This window comes from Dryas octopetala, chromosome 5 (assembly GCF_963921425.1).
Source record: "Dryas octopetala chromosome 5, drDryOcto1.1, whole genome shotgun sequence".
Classification (NCBI taxonomy): domain Eukaryota; kingdom Viridiplantae; phylum Streptophyta; class Magnoliopsida; order Rosales; family Rosaceae; genus Dryas; species Dryas octopetala.
The window spans coordinates 253,328-269,613 of NC_141370.1; the positions used below are offsets into that span (position 1 = coordinate 253,328).

The window sequence follows — 16,286 nt, forward strand, 5'->3', positions numbered from 1 at the left end:
CAAAGGAGATGGACCGGTGTGGTACTAGCCAAACACGCTCCGATGATGAAGTCAGTGATGTGTGTTTGGAAGTGTTTGTGTAAGAACAAGGAAGAACATGTGATGATCTTGGGAGAATGAGGAAGAACAAGGTAAGAACTCCTGGGTTTATTCTCAGCAAGTCGGATGTATTATGGTAGGCATTTTGTGAGTGAAATTGTGTATTAGATGACCTCTCTTTTTGTGCATACAATTTTGGCTTATATAGACAAGGGAAGTTTGTGAAGTGTAAGTTACCTGCATGTGGATGAATGGTTGAGAAGGATCCACGCGTTCGGTCATGAACAGTGGCATGCATAGCTACCCACCTCCTTTACATTCAATGCTGCATTGAATGCAAGGATGGAAGATCAGGTAGAATACCCCTATAGTCATGGCTGTGAGTTGGAATACATCATCTGTCAGAGAATCCTGTCAGGTGCACTTGAGTATGGCGGTTCGTCCCAATGTGATCTTCTTTAGAATGGCGGCGGGAAGCCGAGCCGACCGGAACACATGTTCTTATGTGTAGACATGTAATCATGTGTGATCGGATCGGACATGGACAAGCCGACCAAGCCGATCCGGTAGGCAGTGATCCCTTCAAGTCGTAGTTGGCTGTGACTGGAGTTTGGAGTCCGAAGTTGGATCTAATCAGCCACGTGTCGATTCATGGTTGGTTGTTGAATCCATGTGGATTTATTCACAAACAGAAGTCCCCCATGGGTATTTTGAACACTGACAGGTGGCAAAATCTGGGACTTGAAGCGCCACTTTTGGATGGCTGAGATTGGTTTGCATGGGGGTATAAATGGTATTTCTTCTCTCCCCCCCCCCTGATTTTCAGTTTTCAGACTTTCCAAATTCTCCCTCTCTCTGAAAATCCTCTCTCTCACCGCGAATCTCCATCCCTCTCCGTCGCCAGTGTAGTGGTCCGGTCACAGTTCCAACCAAGCGCAACCGTAGGCGAGGCTGTTCCGAGTGTGTGAGGGGCGGAGAGTTTGGCCAGCGAAAAACCAGTAAGTGATTCTTCCCATTTCTGACTTTTTGTGTTTTTCGAGTTTCTGGGTTTTTGTTCTTGGCTGTTCTTCAAAAAAGCACTTTTTGATTCGAAAAAGTGAGAGAGAGAAAACAGAAACTTGTTTGTGATGTCAACCACCGATTCGAGCGTTAGGCTCGGCTCGGGGGAGGCTTTTGAGGGCGATAGTGGCGCCGAGCAGAGCCGAAGCCCACCAGGGGAAGTCCCCATTTCGACCGGAATATCAGCGTCGACGCCGAACGCCAGTGCGTAAGGTGTTTCCTTTGTAGAGTTGCGATAGGAAGTTCGGTAGGACCACAACACCTCTGGCAATAGTTCTGGCTAATTCCCCTAAGCATTATCAAGTTTGGACTTCAGAGTCTTCTTGATGATCTTGTTGACAGCTTCGACCTGTCTGTTTGATTGCGGATGGTAAGGGGCGGTGAAGCGCAAGTTGATGTTCAGACGTGAACAAAAACTGCTGAATTTTTTACAGTCGAACTATTTACCATTATCCGCGATAATGGTGTGCAGCATACCGAACCGACATATGATGTTCTTCCACACAAAATTTTTCATCCGCTCGGCCGTAGTGGTGGCTAGGGTTCAGCTTCGGCCCATTTGGTGAAGTAGTCGACTGCTACTACAGCCATTGTGACTTGCCCCTTCGCCTTCGGCATAGGGCCGATCAGATCGAGTCCCCACTGCGCGAACGGCCAGGGACTGGATATGGAGGTTAGCAATTGAGGAGGCTGATGGGAAACCGCGGCGAACTGTTGGCATTTGGCGCAAGTGCGGGACAGATGATCTGCATCCTTGCTCAGCGTAGGCCAAAAGTAGCCCTGCCTGATCGTCTTGTAGGTAAGGGCTCTTCCTCCCGAGTGGTTCCCGCATATCCCCTGATGGATTTCTTTCAGCACATCCTGACCTTCTTGAGGCGTGACACACCGTAAGTAAGGTAGGGAGAAACTTCTCTTGTAGAGTTGACCGTCGATGATACTGAACCGAGCCGATCTGGTTTTGATGAGACGTGTCTTGTCTTTTTCCAGGGGGAGAATCCCAGAGACCAAGTAGTCGGTGATTGGCGTCATCCAGTTCGGCTCGGCATGGGTCTGCATGACAGCGACCACTTCGTCAGCAGTGCTAGGCCTGTCCAGAATTTCCACTGGGATATGCCTGGCAGATTCGGTATCCGTGGCCGAAGCTAACCGTGCCAAGGCGTCAACTCTGCAGTTTTCTGCCCTTGGGATTTGGGATACCTTGTATTCTTGAAACCCTCTGAGCAGTGAACGGGTCTTCTCGAGATAGTCCGCCATGCTTAGTTCTCGAGTCTCGTATTCTCCCAATATCTGATTGACGATGAGTTGAGAGTCGCTGAAGATGTTCAGCCTAGTTGCGCTGAGCTCCTTCGCCAATCTGAGTCCGGCGATAAGTGCTTCATACTCTACTTCATTGTTGGATGCTTGAAATCTGAAGCGAAGAGCATACTCCATCACGACTTGTTCTGGTATCAAAACAAGTCCGACTCCGCTTGCCATTGCGTTGGAAGATCCGTCTACGTAGAGGGTCCAAGTGAGGAGATCAGCTTGGGTACGATCGCCGTTTGTGTTCGGATCGAACGTGTTTAGGATAGCGTCGACGTGAAGTGGATCTTCCGCTGTGATGGTGGATTTACAGATGAAGTCTGACATGGCTTGGCCCTTGATGGCCGTTCTGGGACGATAGGCGATGTCAAACTCGCCGAGCTCGATTGACCACTTGATGAGCCGACCTGAAGTCTCGGGTTTGGCCAGGATTTGCCTGAGTGGCTGGTCAGTCAAGACGACGATCAAGTGAGCCTAGAAGTATGGCCTTAGTTTCCAAGCCGAGGGCCATCTTCTCGAACTTAGGATATCGGGTTTCAGCGTCGACGAGAGCTCGGCTCGTATAGAAGATCGGATGTTGTACCCCGCCGACCTCTCTCACTAGAACCGAGCTGAGAGCCGAGTTAGAGACGGATAGGTAAAGAAAAAGTTCTTCACCTTCCTCTGGTTTGGATAAGATGGGAGGTTGCCCCATGTGCCTCTTCAGATCTTGAAAAGCCTGCTCGCATTGGGGGGTCCATTCTATGCTCTTCCCTGCTCTCTTCAGAGCTTTGAAGAAAGAGAGGCACCGGTCAGTGGATTTTGAGATAAACCGGTTCAGAACGGCAACTCTTCCAGTCAGGCTCTGGATCTCCCTACGTGTCTTTGGGGACTTCATGTTGATTAAGGCCTGGATCTTCTCTAGATTGACCTCGATTCCCCTCTGGCTGACCAGATAACCAAGGAATTTACACGGAGGAAGTCAAGTATGGCCGACCGCTGAGCTGGGATGAGCTGAGTCCCCACTCGGACGAGCCGATCCAGGCTGTCCTCTGAGATCAGCACCTCTTCCCAAGTCTCGGCTGGGAGAGGTCGGGCATCTGAGTTCGGCTCGGCATTGAAGTCGAACGTCTCCGCCCTCGGCTATCTGCCGGAATCAACGATGGTGGCAAATTCCTGGGAGTTCGGTAGTTGACCCTTCTGCTTTATGGAAGTGGCATAGCAAGACCGAGCCGAACACTGGTCTCCCTGAATGACTATGCAGTCATAGCCCACCGGACATTTGATGAGAAGGTTTGCATAATGGACAATGCAGTCGAGGTCGACCAGAGCTGGTCTTCCCAGGATAATGTTGTAGGCTGAAGGTCGCTTGACGACGATGAAATACGTCATGCAAGTTTTCTTGACCGGTCCTTTCCCGAGCGAAAGGGAAAGGTAGATGTGTCCGAGGGGTTGGACCACTTCTCCCTCGAATCCGACCAGGGCGGGTGTGTCAGCTTCCAACTTGTTCTCGCTGATTCCCATCTGCTCGAACGCAGAATGGTAGAGGATGTTGACCAAACTTCCTCCGTCAACGAAGGAACGAGCGATGGTGATTCCGGCCACTTCAACGACTATGACCACCGAATCATAGTGTGGGAAGATAATCTCATTTGACTTGTTCGGCTCGAAAGTAACCGGTGCCCAGTCCTTCCGTTGTCTTTTGGAAGTGCTGGGTTGACCCGCTTGGATTGACAGGGATTTGTGGGCATGGGCCGCCTGTCTGACGTACTCCTTCTGTGATCGGTTCGAACTCCCCACAAAGGTTGGGCCTCCGCCGATCGATCCGATGGCGGCGTCCCGGACGTCAATAGTGTTGGTGAGCCTCTTCAGCACGGCCTTGGGTACTCTCGACCCGCCGGTCAAGAATTGATTGATCTTACCCGCCCGGGCAAGAGTCTCAATTCCATCGCGGAGGGCGTAGCAGTCACCTGTGACATGGCCATGATTGGAATGGTACTTGCAGAAGATGCCCTCCTTGATCTGATCTGGGGGTGGCCCCTTATCTCCCTTGCAGCTGGGAGTTGATCCTTGACCTTGGAGAAGATTGTCTCCAGACTGGCGTTGAGAGGGGTGTACTCCGTGTATTGGATAAATTTAGGCCCCTTGCCCAGGAGTTGGCGTGGTTCCTCAGTTCTGGTCTTTTTGGTTTGGACCTGAGGTTTGGGGCTTACGACCTCTCCCTCCTTCCTCTTGACCGAGGTCGGCTTGGAATTTAAGGCCTCCACCTGAGCATCCCAATCCTCCGCTCGCGCCCATTTGGTGGCCTCGGTTGAGAGCTCGTCATAGGTTGAAGGAGGGTTCCTCATTAGATGGGAGCGAAGTCCCCGGCGAGCAGACCTTGCATGAGAGCATTTTTGGCGGATCGGTCGTCGCAGTCATCGCACTTCGTATATTCAATGTTGAAGCGGATCAGATAGGTTTTGAGACTTTCTCCTTCCTGTTGCTTGATCAGCGATATATCATTCTAGTTGTAGAGTTGACAGGACCGCTCCCAGATTCCACCCTGAAACCCGGAGAGGTCCTGCGGGAATCCAAAATCAAGGAAAATCCTACCGAAAATTCGGCAGAACCTCCCCTGAAAATGGACTAACCCAGAAATTTCAAACCTGTTAAAAAGCACTTCTATACAGCAACCACCTCTACCACAACCAAATAGGGTTTCAGACCCAACAATTTCATTGAAATCCAACTTAAATTTTGTAGAGTGGTTATCAGAGCCTCTATTCTATTACAAGGAATTTTTAACCGAAAAATAAAATGACGCCTACTGGTCCGAGAAGAAATAGAGATGTAACCACCTCGACGTGATTGGCTCGACCTCCACCAAAGCTACTACCTGGGGGGACAATTTAAAACAAAACAAGAAAACGGTGAGATAGGCTCAGTGAGTGGACTAATTTATGAAAACAAAAAAAACAAAAGTAAATTTCTTTTTCAGAAATTCCTTCAAAACCACGTGTAATTCAAAAACCTCACGTCACTCTTTGAAATCCCCCAGTTTTAAAACAAATTTCAAGCTTAAAAGTATTATAAACTAATGGAACTCAAGGACAAGATAATTCAAAACACGTTTCCCAATAGCAAATCATTTAATTTAACGAAATCATAAAAATAATAAAATCGAAATCATTATAAACTCGGAAAGTAGTTCTCACTTAAAATCCGTATTTAACTCTTGAAGATACCAATTTGTCTTCCACCATGCCATATACCCTGAATAATCCTGGCCATACACCTATGCGGAATTCCTGCATCGCACAGGCAGGCAATATCCTGGCCATACACACGCGTGAAGTAAATCCAACACGTGCAGGCAATATCCTGGCCATACACACGTGTGAATAAAATCAGCACGTGCAGGCAATCCTGGTCATACGTGCACGCAGAGCAGCCCCCAAAGGGCGAAGCATCCCGACACACGGCCCAAAGCCTATATGTGTGCCGTGATGGGTCCCAAAGACCTATTTATCTGATAACCTGGAGGGTATTGCAAGGGTGGTTTGAAAACCATTTTTCATTACCAAATCGGAAAATCATTTTCTCACGGATAGAAAATATCTTTATCGTTCCCATAAACTTTAAATCCTCAATCCACAATGCATAAGCACAACTAGTAAAATAGTTCTTAATAAATCTCATTCGAAACACATAAAACCAATCAAACCTTTGACCATAGGCTAAAATATGAAATAATCCATATGTATAAAAATAAGAAACTAATTTCCTTTCAAACATCCAGCAATAAAACTTATTAGAAATAACATTTGAAATCCAACATTTAATACCAATGATCAAATCCCAAGATAAAATTCCCAAAGTATTTAGTATGAAATGATTGATGACATTTTCATGAATTCTTTAGAAAACCAAAAGCCCATTCAAACTTCAATTTCACAATTAAAATTTATATAACTAGAATAAATCACGAATTTCATAAATCATTTAAAGAGACAAGAGTCCACTCACAGAGATAGCCTAACTTCGATCCTCAGCCGGATCATCAAGAGCCGCGGTCGTTTCTCCTATGACATAAACAACAAAACCAAAGATTAGTCTCGGTTCTACAACATTTAAAGGGTGTGCGTGTGGATCCTAACGTCCCACTCGAACTCTGTTCCTACACGAATTAACCAACAACACTTCCACAACCGCCCCTAAAGTTTCCCGGCTTAATGTAACCATAATCACTATAACTAATATCGATAACCCACTCAACAAATTGTCACAAGTACTCTAAAATTATGGAATATCAGTGGGGGTTCGAAATTACAAGGGTTGCTGCCCAAGGTTGCTGTTTCAAGCCCAAACTTTTACTAAACTCAAACAATATCCTTAAAACATACTCAAACTTCCAATCCTACACGGCTATTGGTTTCCCAGAGACAAAATTTATCCAAAACAACATCACAATAGCCCCCCAATCCGAAGCCCACAGAAATCTCGAAATGACCCTAAACCCCTACATTCCATCTTCAACAAATTCTCAAAATTAAACAACTAAACCATAAGAGGGTGAAAACCCACTGAGAAGGGAAGGAAACCCACCTATTTTCGAAGTGGATGCCGTTGTAGCTTGGCCAAAATCTGGCGAGACCGAGGTGGCTGCTGAGTTGTTTCTGAGTGGGTGATGTACGCGCGGAGGGCTGGCTGCTAGAGGACTTCGGTGGTGTCAGTGCCGGCGGGAAGGGGGTCACATGGGTGGTGTGGGTCGATGGGTGGTGGTCGGTGGAGATGGTTGGGGTGGCTAGTGGTTGCAGCAGAGGAGCCCTTTTTGAGCAGCAAGCGCGCGCAGGGGTGGCTGGAGGAGCTGCTCAACCCGAGAGGGGGGTCACCGGAGGGTCGGGGTCGGCAAGGGTGGCCGGCAATGGGAAGTGGGGGTGGCTGGGTGGTGCCGGTGTGCAGGGGTGAGGAGACACCGAGAGAAAGAGGGGTGCGGGGAGAGAGAAATAAAGGGAGATAAGGAGAGCGAGAATGTTCTAGAAAAAGAGAGAGAAACCCCTAAAAATCAGATTTTGAATTTTTTTAAAACCCAATTTGTCAATTTTACAAAATTGCCCCTCGCTTCAAACGCCCATATCTCTGAAACCGTAACTCGAAACGACGCGTGCTACGTGTCTACGAACTCATGGACCCGAAACCTTTTCAACAGACCCAAAGTCAAAATCGAAAGCCCTTTTATTTTAAAAGTTAACTTTTGAGTCAAACCCAATTTAAAACAAAAATTTAAATTTAAATCCAAACCCCTTTTTATTTTCCAAATACAATTCAACATCATTTAAAAAAAAATCTCTTAAAACATAAATAAAAATTTAAATTTCTAGTGAAAATTTGGGTCGGGTCGTTACAAAAGTCGTTCGGATACAACCTGATATCTCGTCAGGAAGGCCCTTCGGAGGTCAAAGAAGGAATCAATGGAGTTCGGCTGGAGGGTGCGGAACCAACCCCGCGCCAATCCCTTCAAGGTTGAAGGGAAGAGTCTGCATTTCGTGGCTTCAGACCCCTGGCGGGCTTCCTTGGCATATCTGAAGCTGTCAAGGTGGTCATAGGGGTCCTTGGCTCCGTCATACTGATCCATCTTAGGGGCTTGGTATTCCTAGAGACCTCGGCACTCATGATCCTACTGGTGTATAGAAGAGGGAGTTCTTTCCCATTGTCAGTTCTGCCCAGGTACCCCCTGGAGACTTCGACCTGGCCGAGCCGATTATGGACACTCCGAATTTGGTTTTGGACCAAGGTTCAGACAAGATTTTCCACGTCGGGTGTGGTCGGCTCGGGTGCAGTCGGTTCGGTCACCGAGTCTCTTGTTCATCGGCTGACAAGTGATCCTCTCGCCTGCGGGACGCCGGTCAGACATGACCATGGTAGGTCCTATTTGATCCCCCGCGGATCGTCTCCCCGAGTGGGTTCCCAATGTGGAGGGGTCTTGGCTGGTTCTGGCCATGTCGTCGGTGACAGGGCCGAGCTTGCTTCTGGCTGGGACCCTGGGCTCAGTTGACCCGGTCGGATTGGTGGCCCCCAATCTAGATCAGACCGAAGGTCGCTGATAATTGGCTGGTTCGGATCGGTCTTCCCGCGGGGTTTCGGGAGAGCGTCTTATAAAGGCTGCCTTCTTTTGCTGAAGAAGACGGTGGGCATTCAGGAATTCCAATTGTTCGGCCGGGGGCATGTCCTCGAAGCCCTGAAAGGCGCAATCCGTGCTCTACCGAGTGGGGTGGTCGTCCACATCGGCCTGAGTATTCTGCCGAGAAGAAGACGGTGAAAGGGACTTCTGCTCGGTTCGGGTTTGTTTTGATCGGAATCTTGATCTTCCGCTGAAGTCAAGCTGAGCGGGATGGCGCGCGAGCTCCTCAGGCTGCTCGGCCTGTTTGGCGAGCAGCTCGTTGTTTTGCTTGAGAAGCGCATTCTCAGCGGCTAAGTGGCGTTGGTTCTCCCTGAGGAGTTTGTGAGCAGCCTTGATCTTCAGGGGGGCTTTAGATTTGGCTACTTTGGAGAGATGTGCTCTTCTTGTTTTGTCAGGCGTCTCAGGCTCATGTTGCTGATTATCCTGGGATCCTGAAGAAGAGCTGCTGTCATGAAAGATGGTAGTCATGAGGTAGGGATTGTGATAGGATTTGTTGAAGGAAGAGCTCAACACTTGTGAGGATGAACACAATGGCTGAAGATGATCTTCCCACAGACGGCGCCAATCTGTTGATGCAATTTTTCGTAGGAGAAATGCAACAACTTAGAGATGATGAACTGGTGTAGATGGACCGGTGTAGTACCAGCCAAACACGCTCCGATGATGAAGTCAATGATGTGTGTTTGGAAGTCTTTGTGTAAGAACAAGGAAGAACATGTGATGATCTTGGGAGAATGAGGAAGAACAAGGTAAGAACTCCTGGGCTTATTCTCAGCAAGTCGTATGTATTCTGGTAGGCTTTTTGTGAGTGAAATTGTGTATTAGATGACCTCTCTTTTTGTGCATACAAGTTTGGCTTATATAGACAAGGGAAGTTTGTGAAGAGTATGTTACCTGCATGTGGATGAATGGTTGAGAAGGATCCACACGTTCGATCATGAACAGTGGCATGCACAGCTACCCACCTCCTTTACCTCCAATGCTGCATTGAATGCAAGGATGGAAGATCAGGTAGAATACCCCTATAGTCATGGCTGTGAGATACCTCATTTGTCAGAGAATCCTGTCAGGTGCACTTGAGTATGGCGGTTCGTCCTAACGTGATCTTCTTTAGAATGGCGGCAGGAAGCCGAGCCGACCCGAACACATGTTCTCATGTGTAGACATGAAATCATGTGTGATTGGATCAGACATGGACAAGCCGGTCAAGCTGATCAGGTAGGCAGTGATCCCTTCAAGTCGTAGTTGGCTGTGACTGGAGTTTGGAAAGGACGCTCGCCCAAAGCCGAGCCGAACCAAACTGGGATAACCAAAAAAATATGAACACTCAATTCTTTGGAAGATCCTCAGATCGGGTCGGATCGGGCGTGAGGGATTCGTCATGACAAGCCGATCCGAGCTGGCAAAGAAGGTGCCGAGCTATGTGATGATGTGGAGGTCCAAGTTTGACCATTTGAAAAGTCAAACTCCGAAGTTGGATTTGATCAGCCACGTGTCAATTCATGGTGTGTTGTTGAATCCAGGTGGATTTATCCACAAACACTTGTATCCTCAAACCTTGTTGATCATGGCTATGTTGGACTCCTCTCTCTTTCAATCGCCTTTATGTGTCTAGTTCTTCTCACTTGGGCTTTCGTCCTTGGCAGCGTTGCATGGAAAAATGCCGTTGACCGCCTACTCAAGCAGTCCACCAAGATGCTCATGTTCAGTCGCGCCATCGGCTTTGGTCCCAGCCTTTGTTTAGCTATTATAACTCTGTTTTTCCTTAAATTTCTAACAAAAATTCATTTGGGGGGTTTTGGCTTTGGAATTGAGGTGGGTCTGATTGCAACTTTGGAGTGGGTATGTTCATTCGCTCAAGCGGCATACCGGAAGAAAAAGAAAGAATAAAAAGGTGGCAAGAATCTGGGTCTTTTAGGGACGAGAGTGTACAGAGGCAGAGAAGAAAAGAAAGAGAAAGAAAGGGGAGGAGGTGGGGTGGCTGGTAGGAGGGAGGTCGGGACGGAGGGAAGGGGAGGTAGGTGGCGTGAGGTGTGGTGGGCAGTGGCTCATAGATTTTTTTTGTTTGTTTTTTAAATTTTTATTAATATTATTTGAGGAAAAATGTAAGGTTTGTAGATGTGGCAAGATCTTAGCCACAGAAGAATATTTGAAGGTTGAGATTAAGAGTCGGGAACAAGGCTGAGATTACCAACCAAACTGGCAGAGGATCCAGGTTAATACACTACAACAAAAATGGTCATTTATAGCACTCAAAAAACGCTATCAAACCCTTATAATAGCATTATCCAAAACGCTATGACAGCCGACGCTATAAGAGGTCCAACTTTTTGATAGCGTTTTTCAAATGCAATAAAAGAGCACATCTATTATAGCATTTCCAAACGCTATAGAAATATATTATAATAGCGTTTCTAAAATGCTATAACATACTAGAAACGCTATTATTGAGACGCTAAAATGGTGTTTTTAGAATGCTATAAAAGAGCACATCTATTATAGCGTTTACAAACGCTATAGAAATCTACTATAATGGCGTTTCTAAAATGCTGTAATATACTAGAAACGCTATTATTGGGACGCTATAATGGTGTTTTTTGGTTCTTATAATATTGTGTATAATAGCGTTTAATGCCCTTACTATAGCATTTTAAAACGCTATTGTTCTTTTTTCCCAGCATTTAATGAACGCTATAGTATTTATTGTTGACATTTTTTGGTGCCTGCTCCCAAATTATTTCTTTGCATTTTTAAATTGCCACTGAGAAATTTTTCTATATAGCATTTAAAATGAAAATTGGTCCTAAAGTACAATAGTTTCAATTGATAAAAAAAAGTATTGTAGTTTCAAAATAGAAGTTACTCCAATTAAACACCTTAAGTCTCCATAAGTATCACAATTAGTACCTTACAAAATACTAAATACTAATCTTAATTAGCTTAAGGCTACAAATACCAAACTTCAAAAAAGAAAACCAACAATATCCAAGTCTCCCAACTGCAAAACACCTCTTAGCTATAGACAGAGAGGAAAACAGTTCAACATTTTGGGTCAGTGAGAATACTAACAAATCAACGCATATTCTGTTCAACCATCTCCTTGAGCTCATGTAGGGCATCTTCCAAAAAGATATGTAATCCCATCTTGAGAATTTGTTGCAGCACCAGCAAGATACAACTCCACAGCAAGTACAACCCAACATATTCCTGTCAATACAATCAGAATCATAATTGGAACATTAAGCCTATAACCTAGAGACAATAAGGAAAAAAAATATATATATATATCCTGCAAGCATCTACCTAGACAGATGAACAAAATTTAATATTTACATAAACTTGTTTTGGAGGAGAAATTGACATTATATAGCCATAAAAGTTACAGTTGATAAATCTAGCCCAATGATAAAAAAACCTTATTGTACATAAATGTACTGCAGGATGAGATGATTTCAGCAAACTCAGATAAATCTTTGTACATAAAGGTACTTTTTTAAAACTCTTCAGCACTGTTTGTAGCCTGTAATGTAAAAATATTTCTCAATTCTCATTCGTTTTCTATGTCTCAGCAAAACATAAACAAATAGGTAAGGTCAATGGTTTCAGAACTTTCAGCCTTTCTGGGTTTGTTAAATCTTCATCCCATTTTATCGAAAGTTGACTTTTTTTCTTTTTTGTGATTATGATTAAAGGTCCCAGAAGGACTCCCTCAGCACGCTGTCTCGTCCAAGAAGGCTCAAGCTAACTGGTGATCAGCATGCAATCTATCTCATTAATCAACATTTGAAAAAAAAAAAAAAAAAAGAAATGGTCTTAAGAAAATTCTCTCCATGCATGCAGTTAACTAAATTTGGTTTTTCTGAATTTTCAAATATATAAAGGTACAGAAAACTAGTTGAGAAATGGAGAGAAGAAAAACCACCACCACAAACAGCTGAAGAAGCATCAAGGCTTGTTATTGAAACACTCAAGAGACACCAAAAGGCTGATGTTGAGGTACACTCAGTTACTCAAGAACTAGTGCCACACAATATGCAGGCTGTTACATGATGCTCACAACAATAATGGGGTATAGTAACATAAAAATTCTTTTGTGATTGTTTATCTATAGGACTTATTGGCTTTCTATGGTCTCCCTCTTCCCTATACTCTGGTTCAACTTTCTGCTGGGGTCCCAACTTCATTGCCTCAAGGAGTACAGTTTGAGTTCCAGACACTACAGTAATAAAAACAATATAGAGCTCTCAAGTACTTCTTTTCACCAAAACTAAGTGCCTTGAAACTAGTTCTGATTGGTAAATCATTTTGATGAAACCAGGTTGACGCAAAAGCAATTTCAGATGGTGATACTGTAACAGTGTATGTAAGCACAGCAGATCCCAAAGAGTCATCATGTGTTCCGACCGATGTACACACGGCGGCCATCCAAAGATCAAAAGCACGCACTAATAAGAATTATACAAAGGCAGATGAACTTCACAAAAAAATCACTGATGCAGGATATCGGTTGGATATCATATGCCCCTTGCATAAATTTCATGTAATTGATCGTTTAGATTTAACACCATTTAACTTGTAAAATAAAAAAGGGTTTCTAATTGATTTTTCCCTTTCATCTAGGGTACTGAATTTTCAAAACGAGGATATTCTTGCCTGAAAGTATTGGATTCTACTAAGGTAAGATTATCTGCTTGTAGGCTTTCAACTAGCTGCAACTTATTCTACAAGCGAAAGATAATTGATTCTAAGAGAAAACAGAGGTATAGATGCACCAGAGAGTAAAATGCCATACGGAAAATAAGCCAAAGATGAGCTGGTTCAGCTTATTCAAGGCAAGTGTTTGAGGGATGAAATTAAAGGTATGGAAGTCTAGTTTAAGTTGGCAAAATGTCAAAACCAACGACCTTGTCAAACGGTACCAGTTTTCAAAAGATCACAATAAGGGCAAAACTGGTTTTACAAGATAGTTTGGGGTTTTCAACTAAAACTTGGGTTTTAGAATGATTGTAACCTGCCAAGCATACAAGTTCACACACAATCATCTTTTTAGAGTTCCAAGACAGATTTCACAACCAAAAACAATAAAAAAAAATCACCATGAAACTCAATTTTAAATATTTTGAGTTGATAAATGCTTACCTAAATCTCTATTGTGGCATAACAACTTTGTCTGCAGGCCATGCTACTGTACTGCCAAGAGCTTCTTCAATACAAGTCATGTCAGATGAAGGCCTCCATAAATATGCTTCGGGTTTCCTTGCTATATCTACCCAAATTCTCATGGCATTCGGTCCTAGAGGAATATGATGAACAAGCTGTTTTGGATCACTTGAAGACCAACGTCCTTCAGCCACTATCTCACCAGATCCAGTCCAATCTAACAACTTGCACTTGCTCTTTGAATTATTATTCACACTCTAACAATAAGAAACAAAAGAAAATATTAGTTATCTTTAGATTGATATTTCAACATGTATATGTATGATAATTCAATACAAGTAAGTATTTTACCGACGGAGAAGATAAATTGCCATTTTCCTCAGCTTGTTGACTCATGGGCATAACAACTTTGTCAGCTGGCCATGCAACTGTATTACCAATAGCTTCTTCAATACAAGTCATACAAGATGTAGGCCTCCATAAAAATGCTTCAGGTTGCTTTGCTATGTCAATCCAAACCTTCATGGCATTAGGCCCAAGAGGGATGTGATGAACAAGTTCTTTTGGATCACTTGAAGACCAACGTCCTTCAGCAACTATATCCCCTGATCCAGTCCAATCTACCAACTTGCACTTGGTTTGTGTGTGAGTATTAACACTCTATATAATAACAAGGCAAACATAAGAAGAAAAAATATCAGGTATAGTTTTAAATTGATATTTGCTCTTGTACATAGCTTTTTTTTTTTATTTTTTTTATCATGCAATACAAGTAACAACTTTACCATTGGCGAAGAAGCATTTTCATGTTCCCCATTTTGTTGACCCCCATTTGGTTGACTCTAATAATGCATAAAGTTTGGATTCAATCAGTAAATAGGTTACAATTGTATCTAAATCAAAAGAATATATATTTAACAGTTTGTTACTTGCCTGAATGTTCATTAAACCACGGACTAAGTCCTCCAAATACTTTATCCTATCTTTAAGTTCAATCTGCCCTTCTTGAAGCTGGGCCACATGTTTGTCCCTCGATTGTAAGAAAGATAATTTAGTAAGGGTCATTCCTTTTCCCATTGCTCTTATCCTTCCATTAACATCTGGACCAAGGACTTTGGTTAGAGCATCTTCTTTCACATTAGTTGTTGAGCACGATGGTGAAACACTTTCTAATTTGTTCAACTCTTCCTAAAGGAGGTGATAAAAAAATAGATAAGTACAATGAAAACAAAGTACCATACAAAATTAGGCAGACATATCATAAAGGGGTACCAGGTAATGTAAAGTATATAGATGATCTTTCTTACAATAGTTTCACCAGCTGATGTGTTCACTGGTTTACCATCTTTTGTGGTGCGTGATTTAATCCAAACTTGAACTCTAGAAATGGAGGATGGGTTTGCACTAGTCTTTTTCTGAAAGAAAAATAATAATATATATCAAACAGAAATACCACTACTTGAACTATTTAATAAACAAAAACCTAGCTAAAAATATATTAAATTCAACAAGTTATATATCACCATGTCAACAGTCAATCGAGCAAATCCTTTTCGACTGCATGTGTGTGGAATTTGTTTGCGCCTCATTTTTTTTGTACTTCTCACTTCTAGCCTGGAACAATTCATTTGAAAAAAATATGTAAATAACTTATGTAACTTTCACCATAAAAGTACAACAGTTAGTTAATCAATGTGTTTACCTTAAATGTTGGACTTGTTTTTGACTTTACAAAACTCTTCCATACATTAATATCTTTAATGTTATCAGGCCGGAGTTTAAGCCTTTCTTCTTCATTTGGTGCTGTGAGTATTTGGTGAACTAATCTTGATTTTGAAGCTCTCCAAAGACAGCCCATCTCCTTAAATATATAGTCTTTTTGCCATCCCTCATCAACTTTGTACCTTGCCTACAAGGTATACATTGTAGAATTAATAAAAATTTGCACAACTAGGTAAAATATGTACATAACAGTGTACATATAAAATTTATATGATCAGATAAAATGTTAGAAAAAGTACCATTAAATTATTTTCACTTACCTTAATAGATTTCCACAAAATTTCTTTTTTATCGGAATCATTTTTCCTCCAATCATCAAGTGTTACAGGTACATTTTCTCGCACAAGTGGTCCTAAATATGAAGACAAACTGACTGATCCATCTCCAATTGCTTCACCCCCATCAGTCCATTCAACTTCAACCCGACTATCAGCATCCAAAGCAATGTCCTTCATTTTGGTTTTTCCTCTACTCTTTTGTGAGGATGCAGCTTGGGGTGCTTGTGATGATGCAGCTTGGGGTACTTCTGATGATGCAGGTTCATGCTGGGGTGCTTGTGGGGATGTAGGTGTTTGGTTGAGTTGGATAACAGGCTCTGGAGTGCCCTCTCTGTGCAGTGACCCACCAGTACGATTTGTAGGTGAATCAAGTGGTCCTTGTTCTGAGATTTGAGGCCTATCTTGAGATTCTTTTGGAGTTGGCTGTGTGTCCATTGGTTGGAGGTTAGGATGAGAAGTGACATTTTCTGTTGCCTTTTTCTTGGACGCTGATCTCGTAGTACGCTTAACCATGTTTACTGACC

General features: G+C 43.5%; 3 protein-coding genes and 1 pseudogene across 3 annotated transcripts; 1 reads left to right on the forward strand and 3 right to left on the reverse strand.

Annotated features, from left to right (window-relative positions):
• Positions 1-1,387: 1,387 nt before the first annotated feature.
• On the reverse strand, positions 1,388-2,352 carry LOC147283280 (uncharacterized). The gene is made up of 2 exons (XM_086243852.1): positions 1,751-2,352; positions 1,388-1,517 (listed from the first exon to the last, which is right to left on the reverse strand). The coding sequence occupies exons 1-2, from the start codon at positions 2,350-2,352 to the stop codon at positions 1,388-1,390; spliced, it is 732 nt and encodes a 243-aa protein (XP_086099978.1).
• A 1,170-nt stretch (positions 2,353-3,522) lies between these two features.
• LOC147283281 (uncharacterized) lies at positions 3,523-4,727 on the reverse strand. Its single transcript, XM_086243859.1, has 2 exons — positions 4,350-4,727; positions 3,523-4,296 (listed from the first exon to the last, which is right to left on the reverse strand). The coding sequence occupies exons 1-2, from the start codon at positions 4,725-4,727 to the stop codon at positions 3,523-3,525; spliced, it is 1,152 nt and encodes a 383-aa protein (XP_086099985.1).
• A 4,345-nt stretch (positions 4,728-9,072) lies between these two features.
• On the forward strand, positions 9,073-13,121 carry LOC147283282 (staphylococcal-like nuclease CAN2). The gene is made up of 6 exons (XM_086243860.1): positions 9,073-9,162; positions 11,983-12,027; positions 12,235-12,290; positions 12,424-12,538; positions 12,654-12,737; positions 12,861-13,121. Exons 1-6 carry the CDS (start codon positions 9,073-9,075, stop codon positions 13,119-13,121), a joined length of 651 nt encoding a protein of 216 aa, XP_086099986.1.
• Positions 11,474-16,275, reverse strand: LOC147283283 (uncharacterized; annotated as a pseudogene).
• Positions 16,276-16,286: the final 11 nt, after the last annotated feature.